General features: G+C 34.8%; 2 protein-coding genes across 2 annotated transcripts; one reads left to right on the forward strand and one right to left on the reverse strand.

Annotated features, from left to right (window-relative positions):
- Positions 1-3,511: 3,511 nt before the first annotated feature.
- On the reverse strand, positions 3,512-10,455 carry LOC136798129 (uncharacterized). Its single transcript, XM_067054712.1, has 7 exons — positions 9,285-10,455; positions 8,751-8,868; positions 7,544-8,007; positions 4,150-4,239; positions 3,971-4,060; positions 3,793-3,882; positions 3,512-3,693 (listed from the first exon to the last, which is right to left on the reverse strand). The coding sequence occupies exons 1-7, from the start codon at positions 10,453-10,455 to the stop codon at positions 3,512-3,514; spliced, it is 2,205 nt and encodes a 734-aa protein (XP_066910813.1).
- Positions 10,456-11,366: 911 nt separating this feature from the next.
- LOC136798130 (zinc finger MYM-type protein 1-like) lies at positions 11,367-13,712 on the forward strand. The gene has a single exon (XM_067054713.1). The coding sequence runs from the start codon at positions 11,367-11,369 to the stop codon at positions 13,710-13,712; it is 2,346 nt and encodes a 781-aa protein (XP_066910814.1).
- The last annotated feature ends 7,547 nt before the right edge of the window (positions 13,713-21,259 follow it).

Consider the following 21,259-nt stretch of genomic DNA (forward strand, 5'->3'; position numbering starts at 1 on the left):
GAGAAAATCGAACAACGCGTTTTATGCTGGCATTAGATGCATGTAATACATATCAAAAAACAAATGACTGACTAATTATCTACCAATTGAACTTCAATTTTTAAATGCATTTCTTTTTTTGAGACATGAAACTGGCATCTCAAAAAAGTACGGCCTTTTCTTTACCAGAAAAAGATTTTCAGTTTTGTGGATTTGTTTTCTGACAAAAAGAAGTATGTGGCTTACTTCTTTTTATCAGAAAACTATTTCGAAGATCTTTAATGATCTGAAGGATTTTGTTTTCTGACAAAAGGAAGTACGCAGATTTAGATGAGCATTATTGAAAGGTTAGGGTTATAGAGGACCCCCCAGTGGACCCTCGACTCACATATTTTATGCATTTTTTCAATTTTCACCCATTCACACAACCAAGAAAGGCCAATCAACAATTCACGCAAACGGCTGGGGGTGCCTTTGTTTTTGAAATAATTAATTTAATAAAATGACAAACTAATAATGATAAAAACAATGGGATTTTATTTTAATATTCAATGCTTTTTTGAATAAAATATTATGAATAGTAAGATAATCTTTAAATATGGTTTAAGAATTATTATAAAAATACTACTGCAAAAAGTGAGACAAATATTAGAAAGACTACTAGAACACTTAAACTTGAAACTAAAAACTTTCTAAATAAATAATTACTCTTAGGTGCCGAATAAACGGGGGGAGGGTTAAATTTTTTAAATCCTAATAAACGGGGGTTTGAAATTTTACCTCTGAAAACCTAAAAATAGGGTAAATACGTCATTCTCGAAATCTTGATGATTATTTTTTGAAGTGGCTAAAGGAGCCATGACTTTACAAAGTAAAAGAGAAATGATAAATATTAGATATTTAAAAAAGTCAACATAGAATGTGTAAATAAGAACAAATAATTTGAAAAGATAATTATACTGTTGTATAGAATGTATGAATTAGAACAAATAATTTGAAAAGGATAATTATACTGTTGTATAGAATGCATGAATTAGAACAAATAATTTGAAAAGATGATTATACTGTTGTATAGAATGCATGAATTAGAACAAATAATTTGAAAAGATATAATGCTATATCGAATAATTTATTTTTAAAGAAATTATTTTAGAAAAATTATATACTACTGTATCGAATGCATGAAGTTGAAACAAATAAATTATATATCACGAAAAAACGCATCTGTTATACTTATGAATGCACAAAATGGAAAAAGAAACTTGTGCACATAATTGAAGCAAATTTAATTATAAAATGTGGAGTTCTGTACTTTTATTAGTTCAACGTGTTTCCAAAAGATCTTCACAGTCTTTTTTTTCTAGCCCCTTGAAGAAAGCAAGGCGTGATGGTTGCATCAAAGGTCCAAGTGTTTGGAATATATCATCTAGCTTACTTGCATTTACGCCACGAGGTGTTTTTCTAGATTTCACCTCATAAGTTTTATCAACAATGGCCTTCTTGATCTTGGCCTTCAGAAAAATAGCTTCAGAAAATTCATCTGCTTCGTGTGTTGTTTTGTAGTGCATGGAAGTTGATCCTTTCTTAAACTCGGCAACAACAACATTTTTAAGGAGTGGTCTGGTTTCTTTCGACTCCTTACCTTGACTCAATTCATGTTCGAAATCTTTGAAGTCTCCAATCGTCATCTCAACCGTGTTTCCTGATTTCTCAACACATGTCAGAAAGTCTCGCCAGTCGCAAACTTTCTTCATTTGCTTCATCTCCTTCTCAACTTTTCGGTGAAATGAATCAGCCGACATGAATGTGTGACCTGCCGTAAAATACTTCAAAGTTATTCTTCTCAAATTAGACTTTGGAGTATTGACTAAGAATACGAGGGCTGTATATAATGTCCAGCACTTGTTCTGTCCTGAACAATTATCCAACCAAAGCACAACATTTGAATATTGCGAACAGTGGTCACTCTTAAAAAAAGCTGTATATGGTGACGTCTTCATCTTTACGTCCAGCAATACCCTCGTGCCCCAAAGAACCCCAACAGGCTTGCAGATTTCAAAATCTTCACTCTTGAGTGGAGCAAAAGTTTGATTAATGACCACTAATCTCTTGGTGAATAAATTTAACTTGAAGCCCGGCAGTCGAGGCAGTAGGATGACTTTCTGCATGTCGCTGGAAAGAAATAACGTATCTTTGAAAATTTTTGCAGCAGCTCCATCATCTTTATAAGCCTTGCGAACCTGTCTGTACTTCGTTTGGTGATCTAGCCAAACTGCACACGCTAAGCAATCACCCTTTCCACAAGACATGTCTTTATCCTTGTCAATTCTTTTGACATTGAAAATCCTAGTTTTGAGCCTGTCATCACTCGTGCTAGTGTCTTTTTGCTTTACATCTCTCAGATGAATTTTATGACTTTCACACGTCTCACACTCCTCATCTCCAAGCTTTGCAAACGATATGTTTTGACTTTTCACAATTCGAGTATACTGAACACATGACATGGCATTCTCATTGTTTTCTTTCCTTTGATCAAGATGATCCTCGTACATTTCTTGAATGGTCAGCTGTGATGGAAGGTATAACCGATTTGGGGCATGCTCTCGCCGATAATGAGAAATTTGAGGATTGAATGACATAACATGTTGAATGGAAGTCTGTTTTCCAGAATCTGACATTGCATGCTTTGGCGGATGTTTACCCCTTTTATCTTGTAAAGTCACTCCAAAATCTGAGGTTGTATTCAACGCGGTTGAAATGAATTTGTCGAAACGGTATCCCAAGGTGGAAATGAACATATCTTTGCAAACAAATTTTTGTTCTCCAGAGGCATCCGGAAACCAATACTTTCGTGCTCTTCTTTTGTTTGAGTCAGCATATCTTCTTGCTGGTTCCATTGTAACAATGTTATTGTATCCATACTTTTTGATGGTTATAGTCAAGGTCCCAAAAGTTTGCGTACAATTTAACTTCTGAGAATTTGCAGTTGTAACGAGATTGGATAAGTTTGTGCTTTTCAACTTGTTTGTTCTTTTTGTTAGTTGGTTCATCGTTATTTTCTAGAAATAATAAAACAATGAAGATTTAGAAAACTCTGAAATACACAAAGGTGCGGTTGCGAACTAATGCTATCAAGATAAAGCTGTTCAAAACTTTTGATCTAACAATTGTAACAAAACATCTGATTAAACTAGTAATGTCTAAACACAACTTACCACCAGAACTTCTACAACGCTTTTTATTCTACAAAAGAAGAAAGACAATTTAACTTTTAGGATTCAAATTTCTGATTTAACATCTGCTAATTGCTTTTGAAAACGAAAGAAGAAATTTAAAGTATGGTTAAGACACCCTAAAACACCCCATCCCCTTGAAAAATGGAGGCCAAAAAATATTTGAAACAGCATACATTTTTCTGTTACAGCTAGGTAGAATTAATGAACTATTGCAAATTTCACTTACTCGCTTCTTGTTTTTGGTTGTCTTTGCTGAGGGTTGCTGTTCATTGTTTGTTGATGTTTCTACAGGGATATTATCTAAAAACAGAACGATAAATGTTGAAATTCGTAACAAAATACAAGGCCCCAAACAAAGAAAAAGAAACTTCAATGTTGTTATAAATACCTGGAGTCAATTCATGTCCAATGTCAATTGTATCTTCTTTTGCTGAGGGATGTTGTTCATTGTTTGTTGATGTTTCTACAGGAATATTATCTAAAAACAGAACAATAATTTTGAAATTCATATCAAAATACAAGCCTTGTATTTTGACCCAAACAAAGAAAGAGAAACTTCAATGTTATAATAAGTTACCTGGAGTCAATTCAGGTACATTTTCAACTGTATCTTCTTTTGCTGAGGGTTGCTGTTCATTGTTTATTGATGTTTCTACAGGGATATTATCTAAAAACAGAACGATAAATGTTGAAATTCGTAACAAAATACAAGGCGCCAAACAAAGAAAAAGAAACTTCAATGTTGTTATAAATACCTGGAGTCAATTCATGTACAATGTCAACTGCATCTTCTTTTGCTGAGGGGTGTTGTCCAAGGTTTATTGATGTTTCTACAGGGATATCATCTAAAAACAGAACAATAAATTTTGAAATTCATAACAAAATACAAGGCTCTAAACGGAAAAAAAGAAACTTCAATTTTGTTGTAAGTTACCTGGAGTCAATTCAGGTACATTTTCAATTGTATCTTCTTTTGCTGAGGGATGTTGTTCATTGTTTGTTGATGTTTCTACAGGGATATCATCTAAAAACAGAACAATAAATTTTGAAATTCATAACAAAATACAAGGCTCCAAACGAAAAAAAAGAAACTTCAATTTTGTTGTAAGTTACCTGGAGTCAATTCAGGTACATTTTCAATTGTATCTTCAATCCCGGCATTTAATTGTTGGCACACTTTTGAAGTGAAAAATTGATAAAAATGACTCCCCCGCCCCCTGGTTCAATGTTGAGTTGCGGGAGAAATTCCGTGTCCTAAGGTCTTGCGATAGGGTCTTCCAACGTTGAACTAGGGGGTCCGGGGGAAAAATATCCAAAAATTTGATTTTGTGCCGACATTAAATGCCAGAATTGTCTTGTATTTTTAAGGACTTAGAATTTTTCCAGTAATTTTCAGCGTCAAATCATTTTTTCAACTAATTTTTTAAGATTTTTTTAGATATTTATGTCGAAACTGATTTGTAAACTTAAGTTACTGATTACAGAGAAGGAAATTGGGGGGTTGGGTCTGCTGTCACTACTTTTTTTATAAGAAACAGTCAATTTATGGCTGTATTGTGAGTTGATTCAGGGGTATATGGACAATTGGAGGAAACTACTGAGGTTGGGTTGATTCCAATGAAAAAAAAATTATTTATGTTGATTTTGGTAGACTACTGGCTAACGTTTCGAAAAAAAGGGGGCTTGGAAAAAATATTTTTTTTATAACAATCTTTAAAATAACTTTGTTTTTCTACTATTTACAAATAAAACTTTTCTGATATCTTTAAAGCATTAGGTAAACCTAGGCATACATCCTACATCCTCCAATGGAAGTAATGCAAGAAATTCTGAAATTCTTTTTTTTATAAGCACACTGAGTCTAGAATTTCTTGCTTTCAACTAATTACAAACACAAACGCATATGCCAATTAAAAAAAAATATTGGCAGGTCAAAATATATAAAAGATCAAAAAATATAAACAATCAAAAATGCAATGTTTTTCTTTTTTCTTTTAGCAAAAAAAAATAAATAAAATGGGTAAAAACAAAGAAAACAAAGATCCTAAAAGAAAGTGGACCAAGGTAACAATAAAACACGCTGCAGAAATTGCTGCACTCCATCAGAAGGCAAATGTTAAAGTAAAAGAGTTGGAAGAAATGTATCCCCAATACAGCAGAAGAAGCATATGGTGCCATGCTACAAAAGCCTTCAATCAAGAGGATCACGACAAAAGACGTGTAAACAAAGGCAGCCCAAAGCTGTTGAATGACCATGATAAGCGGAATGTGGTAAGAAATATCAAATACCTTAGGAGAACAGAGGGTAATTTTACCTCAAATCGTTTAGCAATTGTATGTGATCTTTCGTCCAAGGTTAAGCCAAGAACCTTTCGAGCCTTTTTGAATAAATGTGTCATCACAAGCGATTTGGATAACATAGTTTTGGATCGGTCCGATAAAATGATCGGTGCAGACCGACCCGGACCGGCCCGGACCGGTGCCGACCGTTCTCGAGTGATACATTTATTTTCGCCGATCTTGTTTGTTTTGATAAGTCGATAGCTTGAATCTATCGTTCCCGTCCGGTCCGGACCGTCCCGGACCGTACAGAACGGGCCTTGGTCATAACTCTCGGCTGCCGGCAAAACTTTTGCACGTTTAAAAAAGGTAAACAGTACAACAGTCTGGAAAGTGATGTTCTCATTTCTGATAAATTGGTGCCTTGTTGTTGTCTATTGGATTATTTTGACACCAATTGTTTGGAACAAATACTTATTTGATACTGACATAATTTAACTTGCTCCAAAGTGATGAGTGTATATGTAGAATAAGAAGGCAACAAAAACAAGATATTGATGGATTTCCTAAGCTGCATGCAAAAGCAAGATGATTTGTCTATAATTATATATATATCAAAAATCTTTTAACAAAGTCTATAGCTACTGTTTCTCTAAAACATAGATGAATTAAAAGTTCTGAAAAGCTGAGTTATTGTCCCAATTGTCCCAATTTTTTTTTTACTTTTTTACTTTTGTGTTGCAAGTTTTTTCATGCAAGGATATTGAAAACTTCTTTTGTTCCCGTAAAAGAATAAAGGGTGCAAGAAAGTTTTGGTGATATAAAAGGCATGCAGGCGATATAAAAAGGCTGTGTTATGTTCTCTTCTCGCTCAGAAATTTCATATGCGGGCAGGTAGGGGCAAACAGAAAAAAATCTGGAAATTTTATCTCTTTGGGCGGCAATCGAAAATATGTTCCGTTTGTGTCAAAAATTTTCTTAAAATTGAGTTGTCGTTTGGTTGGTAGTAAATTTAGTCAGGTTTTTGGAAAATGGTTTCAAAGTATATATAGTTTTTAAAATATTTATTATTCGCTCTCGTTTGATGAAAAATTTTTTGACTTGTCCGACTAGAAATTTTTGTCTACAACTACATATTTTCGATGGTTGCCTTATTTCATTTGCGTTCGATATTTTGAAGTTATATATATTATACTAAACCAAGCTTGGTTATTTGACCTGATTTTTCACATAAAACAACAAAAAAGAAATCCAATGTCATATTGCAACTAGAAAATACAATCAAAGAAAATATTTAACTTTGGTTGAATAAAAAATTGTTTTGAAATAACAAATAGATATTTGATTGAAAAAAATTAGTCACAGTATGATAATATTGAAGGAACTAAAGTTGAGATTTGTTCCATCAACCGGAGCTACTTGTGATATTCCAGTCAAACACGGAATTCATAGGAAATTTGTTTTCAGAAAAGGAGAACCAATAGTTGGTAGTCTCATGTTTGACTGGAGGATCCCAAGTAGCCCCTGTTGACAATACTATGTAAATACTTATCAAATTGATGAGTATGTCATAATTTATTTCAACGTGCACCACAAAAATAATGATTTAATTTGCTTATTGTAGAGAAAAGACGGTACCGTATTTCCTCCAAAAATTTTTTCAAAATAAGCGCCACCCTCTTTTTAAGTTCTTTCTCTAATAATAGCGTTGCACCTAGAATCCAATGCAAAGCGGCGCTTATTAGAAAATCAAAAAAATAAAGCTGCGCTTATTAAAACATAAAGACTTATATCATATGGTTTGTGATTCTCCTTGAATTTTGATTGAGATGAAATAAATAAAAAGCTTCTCGTTAAACAAAACGCATTCAATTTTTCTACTGAACCCAGAATTTAAAATCAAAAAACAAAAGTTTGCAATTTCGATATAAGCCGCAGCGCTTATTTGAGGAAATACGGTAATGGACTTTTGCTTTTTTTAAATCACTGAACATTAACAATTATTTTTTTCATTTTCAGAATGACTAATAGAAAGAATACTAAGAAACTAATTAATAATGATCTGGATCCGGTGCAGTTTGCAGTTGTTTTTGCAGTTATGTTTTTCGTTTCTTCCGTGCAAAATTCTCTTATATCTGTGTAAAGATATTCCTTCCGTTGTCTTGAAAATCCTTTCGGTTCCACAACAGATGGCAAATCATGAGAGACTTTACGAAAATCCTCAACAATACATATTTTGGTCGGTAAATCATCAAATGTTTTTGAACAATACACAAAACCAGGTTCATCAGACGACATTCGAAAGTGATGGTACTCAAGGAGATTTTCGATTGGTTTAAACTTTTTCTGTATGAAATGTTCCGTCCAATCATATGTGGGGACATGAATCTTTTGATCGTGTGTCCCAACAAGCACGGAAATGTTGCACTTGGTGCTGTCACAAACTTTGGCAACATCATACAGTGATGATACATGTGTTTTGCGGAAACTCTTTTTGAAGGCACCAAAGCATCTAATAATGAAAAGTAAATTACTGTAGATACTGGCCTGGTAGATTTGAAGGGAATTAAATGATCTTAGAAATACCTTAAATTCAGAATTATAATTTTTCATATACCTTAAAGGAAGAAATTTTGGCGGATTTGGCCGAAATCTGCCAAATTAAGTTCCGCTAAAATTTCTTTTTTCCTCCATCCGCCAAATTTAATTTTTTCAATGTTTTTGAATTTTTTTCTGTTTTTACGCCATATTTAAGGTTAAATCTTTCAGCAACCACCAAATTAAATTCCCGCCAAATTTAGTTTTTTCGTCCATCCACCAAATTAAATTCTCGCCAAAATTTCTTCCTTTAAGGTATACCATTTTATATTGTAGTAATTAAGGCCAACATTAAGAAAATTACCACATTTGCAAAATTAAAACCTTGAAAACTTCTTCCCATAAAATAATTAACTGTTAACTGCTTTGAGGCCAATGCTGTAAAAGTTTAGTATTTTAGTATGATAGATTATTATCAGGGTTTAAACTTTTCATTCTGTATTATAAATTTATTTATTTATTCTGTATTTTTATTGTTATAAAACAGAAAGCGCAAAAATTAGTTCCTACTAAAATTTGTACCCTCAAGTTAATAAAGATAAGTCTAGTAAAATAACCTACCTTATTGGTAGAATTCTGGTGGATACTAAATTTATTGGTTTTGGCAGTTAAGCCAAATTTAGCACCCACCAAAAATTCTACCAATAAGGTATTTACCTGTCGCAGCTGAATTTAGTGTGACCAGCAATCATGAATGAATATTCAATTTTTTGATGGAAGCCATTGATTATTCTCCACATCAGATAATGCAGGAAAGCATTATTCTTATTCTGGCCTAAGTTTGAAAAAAGTGAAAAACAATTATATAACTGGTTTGCTTAATAATCTGATATAAATGATAATTTAATTCTTAATATTTATGTTTATTTTCAATTGTCATAAATTTTTGAAATTATTGGAAAAGTTGTTTTAAAAGTAGCAATTTTCTCGTTTAAGATAAAAATATGGGCTGTTCCAGGAAATGCTTTTGACCCCTTTATAATTAAGCCTGATAAATTTTACATTCACAAAATACATAATCGTGTACATGATTTTCTTTTTATAAGCATAACATACTTATAAGCATACTGAGACCCAGATTTTAATCCTTTAAAGCAATAGATCTATTGTTTAAGAAATATTTTTTTCAATATATAATGAGGCCAAATAAGCTTATAAGCGTTATGCTTATAAAAAAACATGTATTGATACCTGAACAGTTATCAGCGTGTAAATGAGAATCAGTTTCTCCAAGATTGAAATTTTCAAGAAAATGGTGAACGTAGCTGATGGTGGTATTCGCTCCTTTTCCGGTAGAATTGATTTCATCGATCAGGTAGCTGTACTGCATATTGACTCCATCATTACAAATACCAAAAATGCTGCACTTTCGAGGCGTTTTAAAAAAGATTGGGCCCGGTTGAAGTGGGTTATACGGGTAGTGGACTTGTTGAGCGAAGTCCCAACTAAAATGAGCCATACCCTTAAATGAGCACTTAGGCTTTGGCGAAAAGAGGTCGAACTTCTCCGAACTAACAATAAGCTCCTTTGCATTTTCTTTGGCCTTATCACATTGGGCTCGGTAATAGCGCTGCTCTTCGGTAGCCCGGACGATGTGTTTTTTATGTTCTTCCAAGACTTGGTCATAATCGTCATCTTCGTCCTCGAAATTTTTGGCCCGCGCGCGAATTAGTTTTGTATTTCCCTCTTGGCAAACCCAACATAAATCGCTCATCGTTTTTGCGATCACGATGTGGGGCAATCTGGCTCTCCAAAATTCCGAAAATGTACTTAGACCCATAATGGGTAGATCGACAATATCACTAGCCTCCCGATACTTTTCATAAATTGTTTTCCGGGTTTCGTGCGACGGTAGCAGTTGTAGCCTGGCCTCTTCGTCACGATAATGCGGTACTCTGCCCGGTAGTAACAGAGCATTCTGCTCAGCAAAGTTGACGAGAAAGGTTTCCGCATGTTGTCGTGTTTCGATTGGAAGAGAATTATGTGGTGATTTTCTCTTATTTCCATGTTCACGAGGAACAAGGCCGTTCGTTTGGAAATGTTTGCACAAAGTAGCATAGAGCTTTAGTGACAAGGCGAAACAAAATAAAAACGTAGTGCGACAAACACGTTGACCATACAAAAAAAAGTTTGATTTATCACCATTATTTGGTTTATTAGCCATAAGAAAACCCATTACGAGCATGTCTCTCTCTTTATTGTCCAACTCAAAAACGTCATCTCGAAACTTAGAAACTTGGTCCTTGGTGAATAATTGAAAACATTGCGATTTTTCAGGTCCAATTTTACAACCACAACCATCTCTAAAAAATTTGTCAACTTTTTCCTCCTCTACAGTATCAAGTGCTCGTTTCTCAGACATGGTAAAATATAACGATCAAAATAACAAAATGCACTTGGAGACCTCAACTAAATGAATCAAAGATCAAAAGTTTATCTGGGGGTATTTATAAGAAACGAAACACATTATTTTCGAACGTTTGTTTATCTTTTCTTTTAAACAAATTACATAATATTACATAACATTATCCTTTTTTATGTGCATTCAGTTTTGTAGTTATCAACTCATAATTACACAACTTATAAGAACGTCAACAGACTGTGTTTTGACGCTACATAATACTACATCTAAGTGACGTTTTCTTAAGATTCGAATCGAACATTGGAGAATGTCGTTAATTAACGAACTATCAAATGTGACGTAATAAAATGTTGCGAATTATTCGAAATGTTTCCGATTTACAATTTATCTCACTATAAAAGAGTTCGAATTTTCGATTTATTCACTTGTCTCAAAGCTTTTACGAAGTGATAATAAGAGATTTACGATATTATTCATCATGCCTACAGGGCCGGCAAAACGGGGGGGGGGCCGGGGGGCCATGGCCCCCCCACTTTTTTGCTAAGAAAAAAAATTTTTTTTGGTAGATTTTTTATTTCTGTTAATACGCGCACTTGTGAACTGGAATGTCTTTTAAATGCACCTCTAAACATATAGTGCGTATGATATCATTATAAGAACGCTCATTTTGACATGGATCCTTCAACATATTTTTAAACATCCTGTTATAAAAAATGAAGTTTTCAAATTAGTTGTGATATTATATTAGTTGTGATGCTGGATGTGGTGAAATTTTTCGTGTGTGTATGTGTGTGTTTTGGTTTACCATATTTATTACATTATTGCAATGTTCTCTGTTCTTGAACGTTTGTTATTTTTGTCCAATATATTTGATTCCATATCTTTTCTTTTTACCTTGAACTTTCAGCAAAATGCAAAAATCGATTGAATCTTTTTTCAAAAAATCAAATGAAACGTCTTTTTCGGAAGACTTTGTTCCTGCAAGTAGAAATCAACTTGAAGGTACTGTAAATAATGCTAGTGTAAATAATTCGGACCTCACGGAAAATTCATCAACTCCATCTGCAAAAAAACGATATCGACCAGACAAAGATTTTGAATTTCCGAAATCATGGATTGGAAAACGTGAACGTAGTTGTCAACATAAGTGGTTTGATGATTTTCCATGGCTACATTACGATGTGGAAAAAGACTGCGTTTTTTGTTTTTATTGCCAAAAGCATGAACACAAGTTGACCGCTGAGCACAACAAAGAACCTGCTTACATATCAACAGGCTTCAAAAATTGGAAAAAGGCTCCCGATTGTTTTGTAAATCATGCAAAAAGCCGATGCCACACTGCCGCATTGACATACGAAACTATTGTGCCAAAATGTGCTGATCCCGTAGAAATGTTAAACAATGAAACGACCAAAAAAAGGGAAAAAGAACGCCAGTATTTAACGATCTTGATGGAATCGCTGCAATTTTTAGCTCGCCAGGGTATAGCACTTCGTGGTAACGATGACGGGAACGATAATTTCACCCAACTTCTGTACTTACGAAGCCATGATCACCCTTGGATAAAACAAAGGCTAACGGAGAAGGTTGAGGGTGTCAATAAATATATCCATCATGATTATCAAGATGAGCTTCTTGGTATTATGTCAAACCAATTACTCAGGCGCAAACTTTATGATATCAACAACAGTAAAATGTTCTCTTTGATGTCTGATGAGTATACAGACATTTCAAACAAGCAGCAGCTTTCTTTTTGCACTAGATGGGTAGACGATTATTTAAATGCTCATAAAGATTTCTTAGGTTTTTATGAAATCCCGAACATTAAAAGTGAAACAATTGTCTCTTGCATTAAGGATGCTCTAACGAGGTACAATTTACCAATATCTAACCTCCGAGGTCAAACATATGACGGGGCCAGCAATATGCTTGGAAAAAGAACTGGTGTTGCAGTACAGATCAAGAAGCTTCAACCTAAAGCCGTTGACACGCATTGTCATGGACATTCGTTGAGTCTTTCGATGAAAGACATGACAAATTCGTCCCGAATTTTAAGCGACTTAATGGGAACTATGGCCGAAATAACGACCCTCGTGAAATACTCACCTAAACGGCAAAACATGCTGGGAGTCATTAAGGATAATTTTGAGTTTGAAAATTCTAATGATGACGATGATATCGAAGCTGAGCGCAGTAGTGATTTAACCAAATTGTGCGTCACCCGCTGGACCGTGAGGGCAACAGCATTCAAAAGGGTCATGGACAATTATGAAGCTTTATACAAGCTTTGGGATGACTGTTTGGAAGGAAACTTGGACCGAGAAACACGTTCAAGGATAATTGGTTGTCAAAGCCAAATAACACAGTTTCGCTTTTTCTTTGCCCTTAATCTTGGCCATACCATATTCTCTTTGACTGACAACCTTTCCAAAACTCTGCAAAAGGAAGGGATGTCCGCAGTCGAAGGAAAGGAGACCGCTTTATTAACTGTTTCCACTTTCGAGAACATGCGAAGTGATAGCTCAGCCAATCTTTTTATGGAAAGTGTTACAAAGAAAGCTTCGAAATTCAGCTTCGTTGAGGATCCAGTTCTACCGAGAAAGAGACGTAACCCTAACTACAGAACCATGACTGATTACTTCAGGGTAGATCGCAACACCAAAGGAGCAGAACCTCACCACCCGAAGACAGTCCAGGAGCACTACCGAGAAATTTACTTTGAAATCTTGGACGTAGCAATTAACTCTATAAAAGATCGTTTCGATCAACCAAGTTTTAAAGTTTTTCAAGCTTTTGAAAACCTCTTGTTAGAAGCTATCAGCCAGTCTGCAAATGATGACATGACGCACGAGAGCATCTTGGATATTTACAAAGACGAAGTCGATCTGGATCTGGTTCGAGTCGAGGCAAACGTTCTGCGAATTGTCTTGGGTGATGAGAAAGTTGTGTGCTTTAAAGACATCCACAGGGCTGTAAAGGGATGTTCTGTCGCTACCCGAGATCTCATGCCAAATATTGTGCATGTCGTAAAGTTGCTCCTGATTAACCCTGCCACATCGTGTACACCTGAGAGATCGTTTTCAACGGCAAGGAGACTCAAAACTTGGTTGCGTTCTACCATGAAAAGTAGGCGCTTCAATTCCCTTTCATTGTTACACGTCCACAAAGACTTAACGGACAAACTGGATTTAAATGAGGTTGGAAACGAGTTCGTAGAGGCAAGAGAAAAAAGATATAACATTTTTGGTAAATTTTGAGCTTATATTTTATTTTTAGGGATGACTTTATCTTTTAGTTTCAGGTTTTTACACGACTTTTGGTGTTAATTTGTACGTCATTGTATTACTATTTTCTGCGATAGAAATATGGTAGTTATGATTTTAACCTTATCTTCGTAGCTTTTGGTACAAAACTTATCTCAAAAAAGTTGTAACAACAGAATTAGCTGAAAGTTTTGCATTCACCAGGAGTTCGTTAACTGTTACCTGATCAATAAATGTCGAAAATTAGAGCTTGTTTTAGCCAATCCAGAAGGCCAAAATTCAAAAATTTTCTCTGCCCGTCGGCGCCAACCATGGTGGCGCCTCCTTAGACACTTACTATTTGGCCCCTCCACTTTCAACAGGGTGGCCACGCTTATTTTAGATGAAAAATCCAGCTTTTTTGGTCAAAAACATCCTTTTTTCCAGGTATTTTCAGCTGGAAAATGTACCTTTTTCCAGCCTTCACCCAAAAATCTGTACTTTTTTCCAGCTATAAGCAAGTGCAAAATTATAACCAGCGGATACCCCTCAAAACCTACAAAAAATAGAGGTACTCTCAATCTGAAAATGTAGGTGGAATTTTAGGCTGAAACTTTTTGTGTTGAAAGTACGCTGTCTGTGGTTCCTACAAAATGGTTTTTCTCCAATAACTTTTAATAAAATAGTCCTTTTGGTCTCCAATTTTGAGCAGTGATTCACTGCAAAGTAACTAATTTTGCAATTAGATTATTGGGACCTAAATATTTTCAAAACTGTATGTTAAAATCAAATGAGCTTTTTTTCTACTTGTGCTATTTTTTCTACTTGTTCATTTTTACACCAGTGGTAGTTCAACCTTAGGTTAAGAAGGTTGTCAAATTTCAAGGCAAACGAAAAAGTCCTTCGGAAGATATGGGACCCGAAATACCCCTTGCTGCTACCACTTTTCTGTGAAATATCAAATCTCCAAATCAAATCAAAAAACGGGGGTAGTGATGATAAAACAGTTTTTTAACAGTTTATCATTATACGATAATGACCTCATAGCCAAACTGTACTTAGTGTTTTGGGAATAAGCAAAGTTCTTTAATCACTTAAAAATAACAAAGGCAATATAAGTTCAATATACTTATAGTTTCAATAAAAACAATCATATTATTGTGATTTTACTTAAATAATCAATGATACCAATAGTACCAATGCATCAACATTTAAAACTTTCCAACTTTTAATTGCACTGTTCAAAAGAGATAACATAACCCCCGTTTTTAGTAAAAATTTGGAGATTTGATATTTCACAGAAAAGTGCTAGCAAGGGGTATTTCGGGTCCCATATCTTCCCAAGGACTTTTCCATTTGCCTTGAAATTTGACAACCTTCTTAACCTAAGGTTGAACTACCACTGGTGTAAAAATAAATGTTGTAGCATAAGTAGAAAAAAAGCTCAATTTTTGCAATCGCAAATTTAAACGCTAAATATCGCGAATTTTTCAACAAAAAATACATTCAAATATAGCGCATTGATTCGCCGGCCCTGGCCTAGTACACGTGTTAGAACTGTTGAGGATAAATTACCTCAATTTACTTTGATTTTTTTTGCAATTGATGGTACCACCGTTATTAAAAGTACGGACCAATTGAAATGGGTAATCAGAGGAGAGACCTGCCGTATCAGGATCAACACCAAAGAAGTTTTGGATGGAAAGGTTCTAGCAATGAGAGGTAGGCACAAAACAATTCCAGTTTTTGTTGAACGATGCTAGATTTTTTATTAGCAACATTTCGATTGGGACAGGCTATGTCTATCCTATACGTAAAATACTCTTTTTCATACTTTATGCGTACAAACTTTCACGATTTCCGCGAAAATTCTAAGAAAGGCCATTCGCGAAAATTTATGCTCCCGAAAAATTCTTGGCAAAATAGAAGGTCTTTAAAATTTAACTTTTTTGGCATTTTTAGCCTGTTAAAAGATTAATAAGTTAAAGGACGTCCCTATCTAAGCAATTTTTTCATGTGAAAATTCTCAATTTTACGTCTTGATTCGCGAAAGTTTAGCTCACGAAAAAATTTCAAAATTCGCGAAGGAACTATCGGGCGCGATTTTTCGTCCTCGCGAAAGTTTGTACGCCTTAAGTATAAGAACAACGAGGCTCAAAATGGCCTAAAAACGTTTGTGACTAAGCAAGACTAGAGTCTACTTTTGGCAGGACTACCATCCAGTCTATAAAAAAAACCATTAAGTGGACAAAGCTAATAGTTTCCTTATAGGACCCTGACTTGAAAATTTCATGCTCAAAAAGTATTTTTCCCACTAAAAATAGAATTAATTTAACTCATACTTTGGTCTATTTTTTACATTTTAGATACCAAGGAGGAACTCAATGATTTCGAGTTGGAGTGGGAGAAAACTCAAAACAAAGAGGTGGTCTCATCAGATACGGACACAGAACTAGAGGAAGAAGAAACAACTAAAGCGAAAGTGGTATGTAATTTTTATTTCTTCAGCCTTGCGGCTTCAGCTTCATCTTCGGTAGTATTTTGCTCTCGATTTGCGTTCGACCTGGAAAAAATATAGAATATTATTATCTTCATAATGACCAATGGTATCAGAAACAATGAAGTATAAGTCCGGAGGGCTAGAAGTCAATCTCCTTGGTAGGATTTGAAACAACAAATCCTACCAAAGTTGGGCGGCCTTGAGCGGCTCGCCTGGTTTTTACACAAATGACAGATTGAAACTAAAATGTACCGCTAAATTTCGAAAAAAATATCAATCGTAAACAAAGGAATTGTTAGATTCAATCTGTCGTCAAAAATGCGACGCATTTTTTAAAGCTTCACTTTTTCTTGCCTGAGAAAGGTTAGAGATTGAACTCTAGCCCTGTATCAGAAAGGGATGATTTGGCGGGAAAAGAAATACACTTTTTTATAAGAACTTTTTTGCCTCTCTGTACCACCATCCAGACGATACAAATTTTTTTGAAAAGACATTTATCCCTTTTCTTTTCTTTTTTGCAGAAATCCAAAACACCAAAGACGAAAACACCAAAGAAGGCAAAGATTGTCAAAACAAAGGCAAATAAAAAGGAACAAAAGAAGTCAGGAAAAGAAAAGAAGGTATTTATAAACTTACCTTAGAGATTTATGTAAACTTCTGGGATTTGATGGATCTAAAAGGAGATAAGATACTTCTTAAGTTGATTTTTTCTAGGCTGTCACAAAATAAAGATACTTTTATGGCAAAATTTCTTATTTGTATCAGATTTTGGGCAATTTGATTAAAAAGAGGGGCGATTTTGGGTAAAGGCAATGGATATTAATTTTGACAAACCACCATTTTTTCAATTTTGACCAGTATTTATTTACAAAATTAGTTTCCTTAAAGACAATCGATCGACGTTTATAGCAATCTTTTTCAAAGATAAAAGTTTTTTCAAAGAGTTCAAATTATATACATTTCTTGATCCTCTTACTAGTTGGATTGGGTTATTCCATTTTTAGTCCCTACAGGGGTATTGACGAACTTTTCAGGGGTCTTTCAACCCTTTTTTCCAAGGTTTTTTTTTGTATTTTCAAAAAATTTCTAAGGGGCTTTATGAAGATTTCCAGGGGTCAATAAAACTTTACAGGTTTTTTCCAACCTCTTGTTTCAGAAAATCAACAAAAAAAGAATTTTCCAGGGGGTGAAAACTCAATATCTAAGGGGTAAGCTGATGTTGAAAATTTCCAGGGGGTTTTGTAAAAAAAGTTTGTCAATAACTCTGTATGGTTTTTTAATATATAGATTACTTTAATCATAGAAATTTTAGCAAGACTAATTTTAGCGAATCACAATTTCAAAAAATTTCACGTGGATAAATTTTAGCGAATTGCCATTTCCAAAAAACTTTTTGAGATGTATGTATTTTGGTGAAAGTTCGAGATAAGCGTGTGTTTTACATTTTCTTACAGAACTCTAGGGACCGACAAAAATAAATATCTTTATTAGTTTTCGCAAAAAATCATTAAAAAAAGGAGACTTGGACTGGATTTAATTAAACTAATAGTAGGGGGAAATTTGTAAAAACGCTCGATTTTTTTAGTCAAAGCACTTGTTATACATTTTTGGAAAGCCAAGGGGTAGGGGAATTAAAATAACTTAGGTGCCAATTTTGTTTCGGACACTTTGGTGTCATTTTCGGACAAATACGACAGTCTCGGGCAAAAATCATAAGGTGAAAAATTAGTGAAAATTTTAACTTGAGAAAACGGAGACCTGTTGTATATTTTTGGAAAGCTCTCAAAAAATTAAGATTAGTGATATATTGCGAGTATGGGTGATTTCAGTACTTAACTCGAGATATTGAGCTTCCGAAAGCGCTAAATCTGGACAAAACAGCTGTTTCTGGCTGAAAAACACTGTTTTTAAGGATTAAAATCTCGAGTTAGGTAAAGAAATCACCTATACTCGCAATATATCACTAATCTTAATTTTTTGAGAGCTTTCCAAAAGTATGCAAACATCATCAAAAAATATTCCCCAGCCGCACTAAAGAAGTCGATTGACCCCAAAGGAAAACGCATTGTTCAAGACAACTGTCCAAGACAGCAATCTAAAATTGCTAGAGCTGCACTATACGGAATAAATGCTAAACAAATGAGGATCCCTTCTAGAAGTCCAGACATCAATTGTATTGAGAAAGTTTTTGCCCATGTCGCAACCCTATTGAACAAGCAAGCAATCGAACGGAAGATTACATTGGAAAGTAAAGAGGAATTTGAGGCGGGCATAAAAGAGACTTTGTTCAATTTTCCCGTGAAGAAAATCAATGACATAATTGAAAGCATGCCGCGTCGAATTAAAGCCATTATCAAGGCTGATGGGAAACGGATAAACTATTGATTAGTATTTTGAAATAGATTTTCTATTTTAGTGAGTTTGTAGTCCCTTTATCTTTATTTTAAATATTTTTAATTGTTATGCTAGGTCTTTCATAGTTTCAAATATAATTTTTTATTTGAAAATTGATTTTTTTATTGTGTTAGAAGAAAACTCTATTTGATTTTTTGAATAGAATTTTTTTCATTTTTATTTTAGTTTTGTAGGCCTTTTATTCATTTTGATAGAATGTTTTGTTTGATTTTTTATTCTAGTGTGTCAGGCCCTTTAATATTTGCTAATATTGAGTTATTACTGGTCCTTAGTATTTTCTAAAGTATTGTTGTTTTAGTCTTAGTCCTCTGGCATATTCTCCATGGGCGCGACATGCACATGTCACAGCCACGAGAATATTTCTTTTTTAATATAGAAGCTTTGACATGTGACATGTGTATCCATTTTGCCTGAAATTGTGCGTGACATGTGATCGCGACATGTGGCTGTGGCATGGGAGTTTAGGCGTAACATGTAAATAAACATAAGAAATCTAAAAATATAGTGAAAAATGGAAAACTACCCTAAGATAAATATGGGAAAACAGTACCCACATGGCGTAATTCTTTTCTGAACTTCTGGCAGAAATTCATGTCTGAAGTGGAAATATTTCCAACGACAACCCATCATCCTATCCTCCTCTCTATCTCTAGATTGATAAGATCCCTTGCATCTTATCTGACTTTTTCCTGTGGCAAAGAAAGCAACTTGAGTGTTGATCAAAACATCTTCTTTGTGCTGATTTCTCGGGGCAGGTAATCTGACAGGTTCGTCTTCTTCCAAAAGTCGCAAGAAATCACTCCAGTCGATAAGATCAGACGACCAACGAAAGTCTTGTAAAATAATCACTGAGGCATTTTGGGCCCCAACCCAGCCATACTTATGCATGACTGGGTTTTGGAAAATGTTTTTGCAATAAATTTTGCAAAGCGGTCTCAGGATAAAAGATTTAGCACAGTTTCGTTCCCCGATGATCATAATATTTCTGTACTTTGCTCGATCAAGTTTCAGATTCTGATAAAAAGCGTTAATGAAAACTTTTCGGTCAATCCCATTGAGATCCAAAATTTCCCTAGCAGCAATCAACCACTCACCACCACAAATGCAAGGAGATTCCTTGAAATTTTGAAGAATGTCTAACATGTCCTTTTTCTGTTTCAATAGTTGTCCAGGTGCTTCTGCCATTCCCCACGCTGTCTTGATGACTCCCATGACAAAAACTTCTTGATTGTTAAACATATATTTGGAGAGATCGGTTAGGCCCTCTCTACGCCTTTCTTCTGACAAAGCCAATAGTTCGGTATAAGTCCTAATGTTCTTTTTCCTCACCAGTGCTCCGACATCCTCATTTTGTAATTGCGTCGAAGTTTTAAGCTTTTTTCTTGCATCAGACTTCCTCCGTTCATCAGATTTTCGCTTGTTTGCTGCGATGCTCTTTTGGTGCGGGGTGATCTAGCATCTGATAGATCGGGGTGACCTTCACTCATAACGAAATCAGTATCTTCTTTGACGACATATCGATAAGCACTGATGTACGAATCATGCTTTTCACTTTCGGCAAAGTTCACTTTAATGTGATTAGAAGCATCGATACTATCTCTAATAGATTTCCACCGCCTCACACCATTAAGTTTTACAGCACAATGATAATGAAAGCCTGCATCACCCTCATGACTTTCTTTGCTACAGACCCAGTGTTGGACTTTCACATGGCCGGGGGCTTTATTGAAAGCCTCTGCTATCATGTAACCAAATGCCTCTCTGGTTGGTAATTTGTCTTCATTCATTCGTGAATAAGTCACAATGTACTGTCTCTTACCATTTGACATTACCTTGAATTGAGTTTGTTCATTTTTTTCTTGAGAATTCATGATTTCTGCGTCTGAAGAGTTAGCCGCCATTTTGTCATTTGAATTTTTTAGAACTTTCTAGAACCTTTTTGGCGGGGAAAAAAATAGAATGTGTAGCAAACGACCCTGTGGTCGTTGTTTCAAAGTGGTAGGATTTTGAATTTTTTCTAGAATGTTCTAGAAACTTTTTGGCGCGAAAATAGACTCGAATGTGGAGCAACCGGCATTGTGGCCGTTTTTTAAAAATGGTAGACTCAGCTGCGATCTCACTGCCTTCTATGTTAGAAAAGTAGCATCTCTATCAAGTTTTTTACTGTTTAAAGCTTTGGAAGAGGAAGTTTGGTGGCATGGAAAGCTTTTTTTGGTTCAATATTATGTTGAAAATCAATACTTTTTTTGGGGAATATTCAAAGCTGTGTTTGAGATACTTTTTGAGCTTTTGATGGCCACCAAAAGCATGTTTAAGCCATATAAAGCTCCCTTTAATGTCCTAGAAGGTTCTAGAAGTCCTAGAAGTGATTTTTTGAAAAAGAAATTAGCGCATTTCTTAGGGGAACCTCTGCTCAAAATTTTTTAAATGTCCTACAATCCCGGCATTTAATTGTTGGCACACTTTTGAAGTGAAAAATTGATAAAAATGACTCCCCCCCCTGGTTCAATCACAGCGATCCTGCGAGGTTGCGGCTTTGCTTTCACGACTATTTTAGGAGTTCCGCTTTTTTTCGCCTTTTTTGCAATCTTTCCGATATTTAACGTGACCGGGCTGTTCAAAAGCTGCATAATTCTTTTTATTTTTT

This window comes from Clytia hemisphaerica, unplaced genomic scaffold (assembly GCF_902728285.1).
Source record: "Clytia hemisphaerica strain Z4C2 unplaced genomic scaffold, Clytia hemisphaerica genome assembly, whole genome shotgun sequence".
NCBI lineage: Eukaryota > Metazoa > Cnidaria > Hydrozoa > Leptothecata > Clytiidae > Clytia > Clytia hemisphaerica.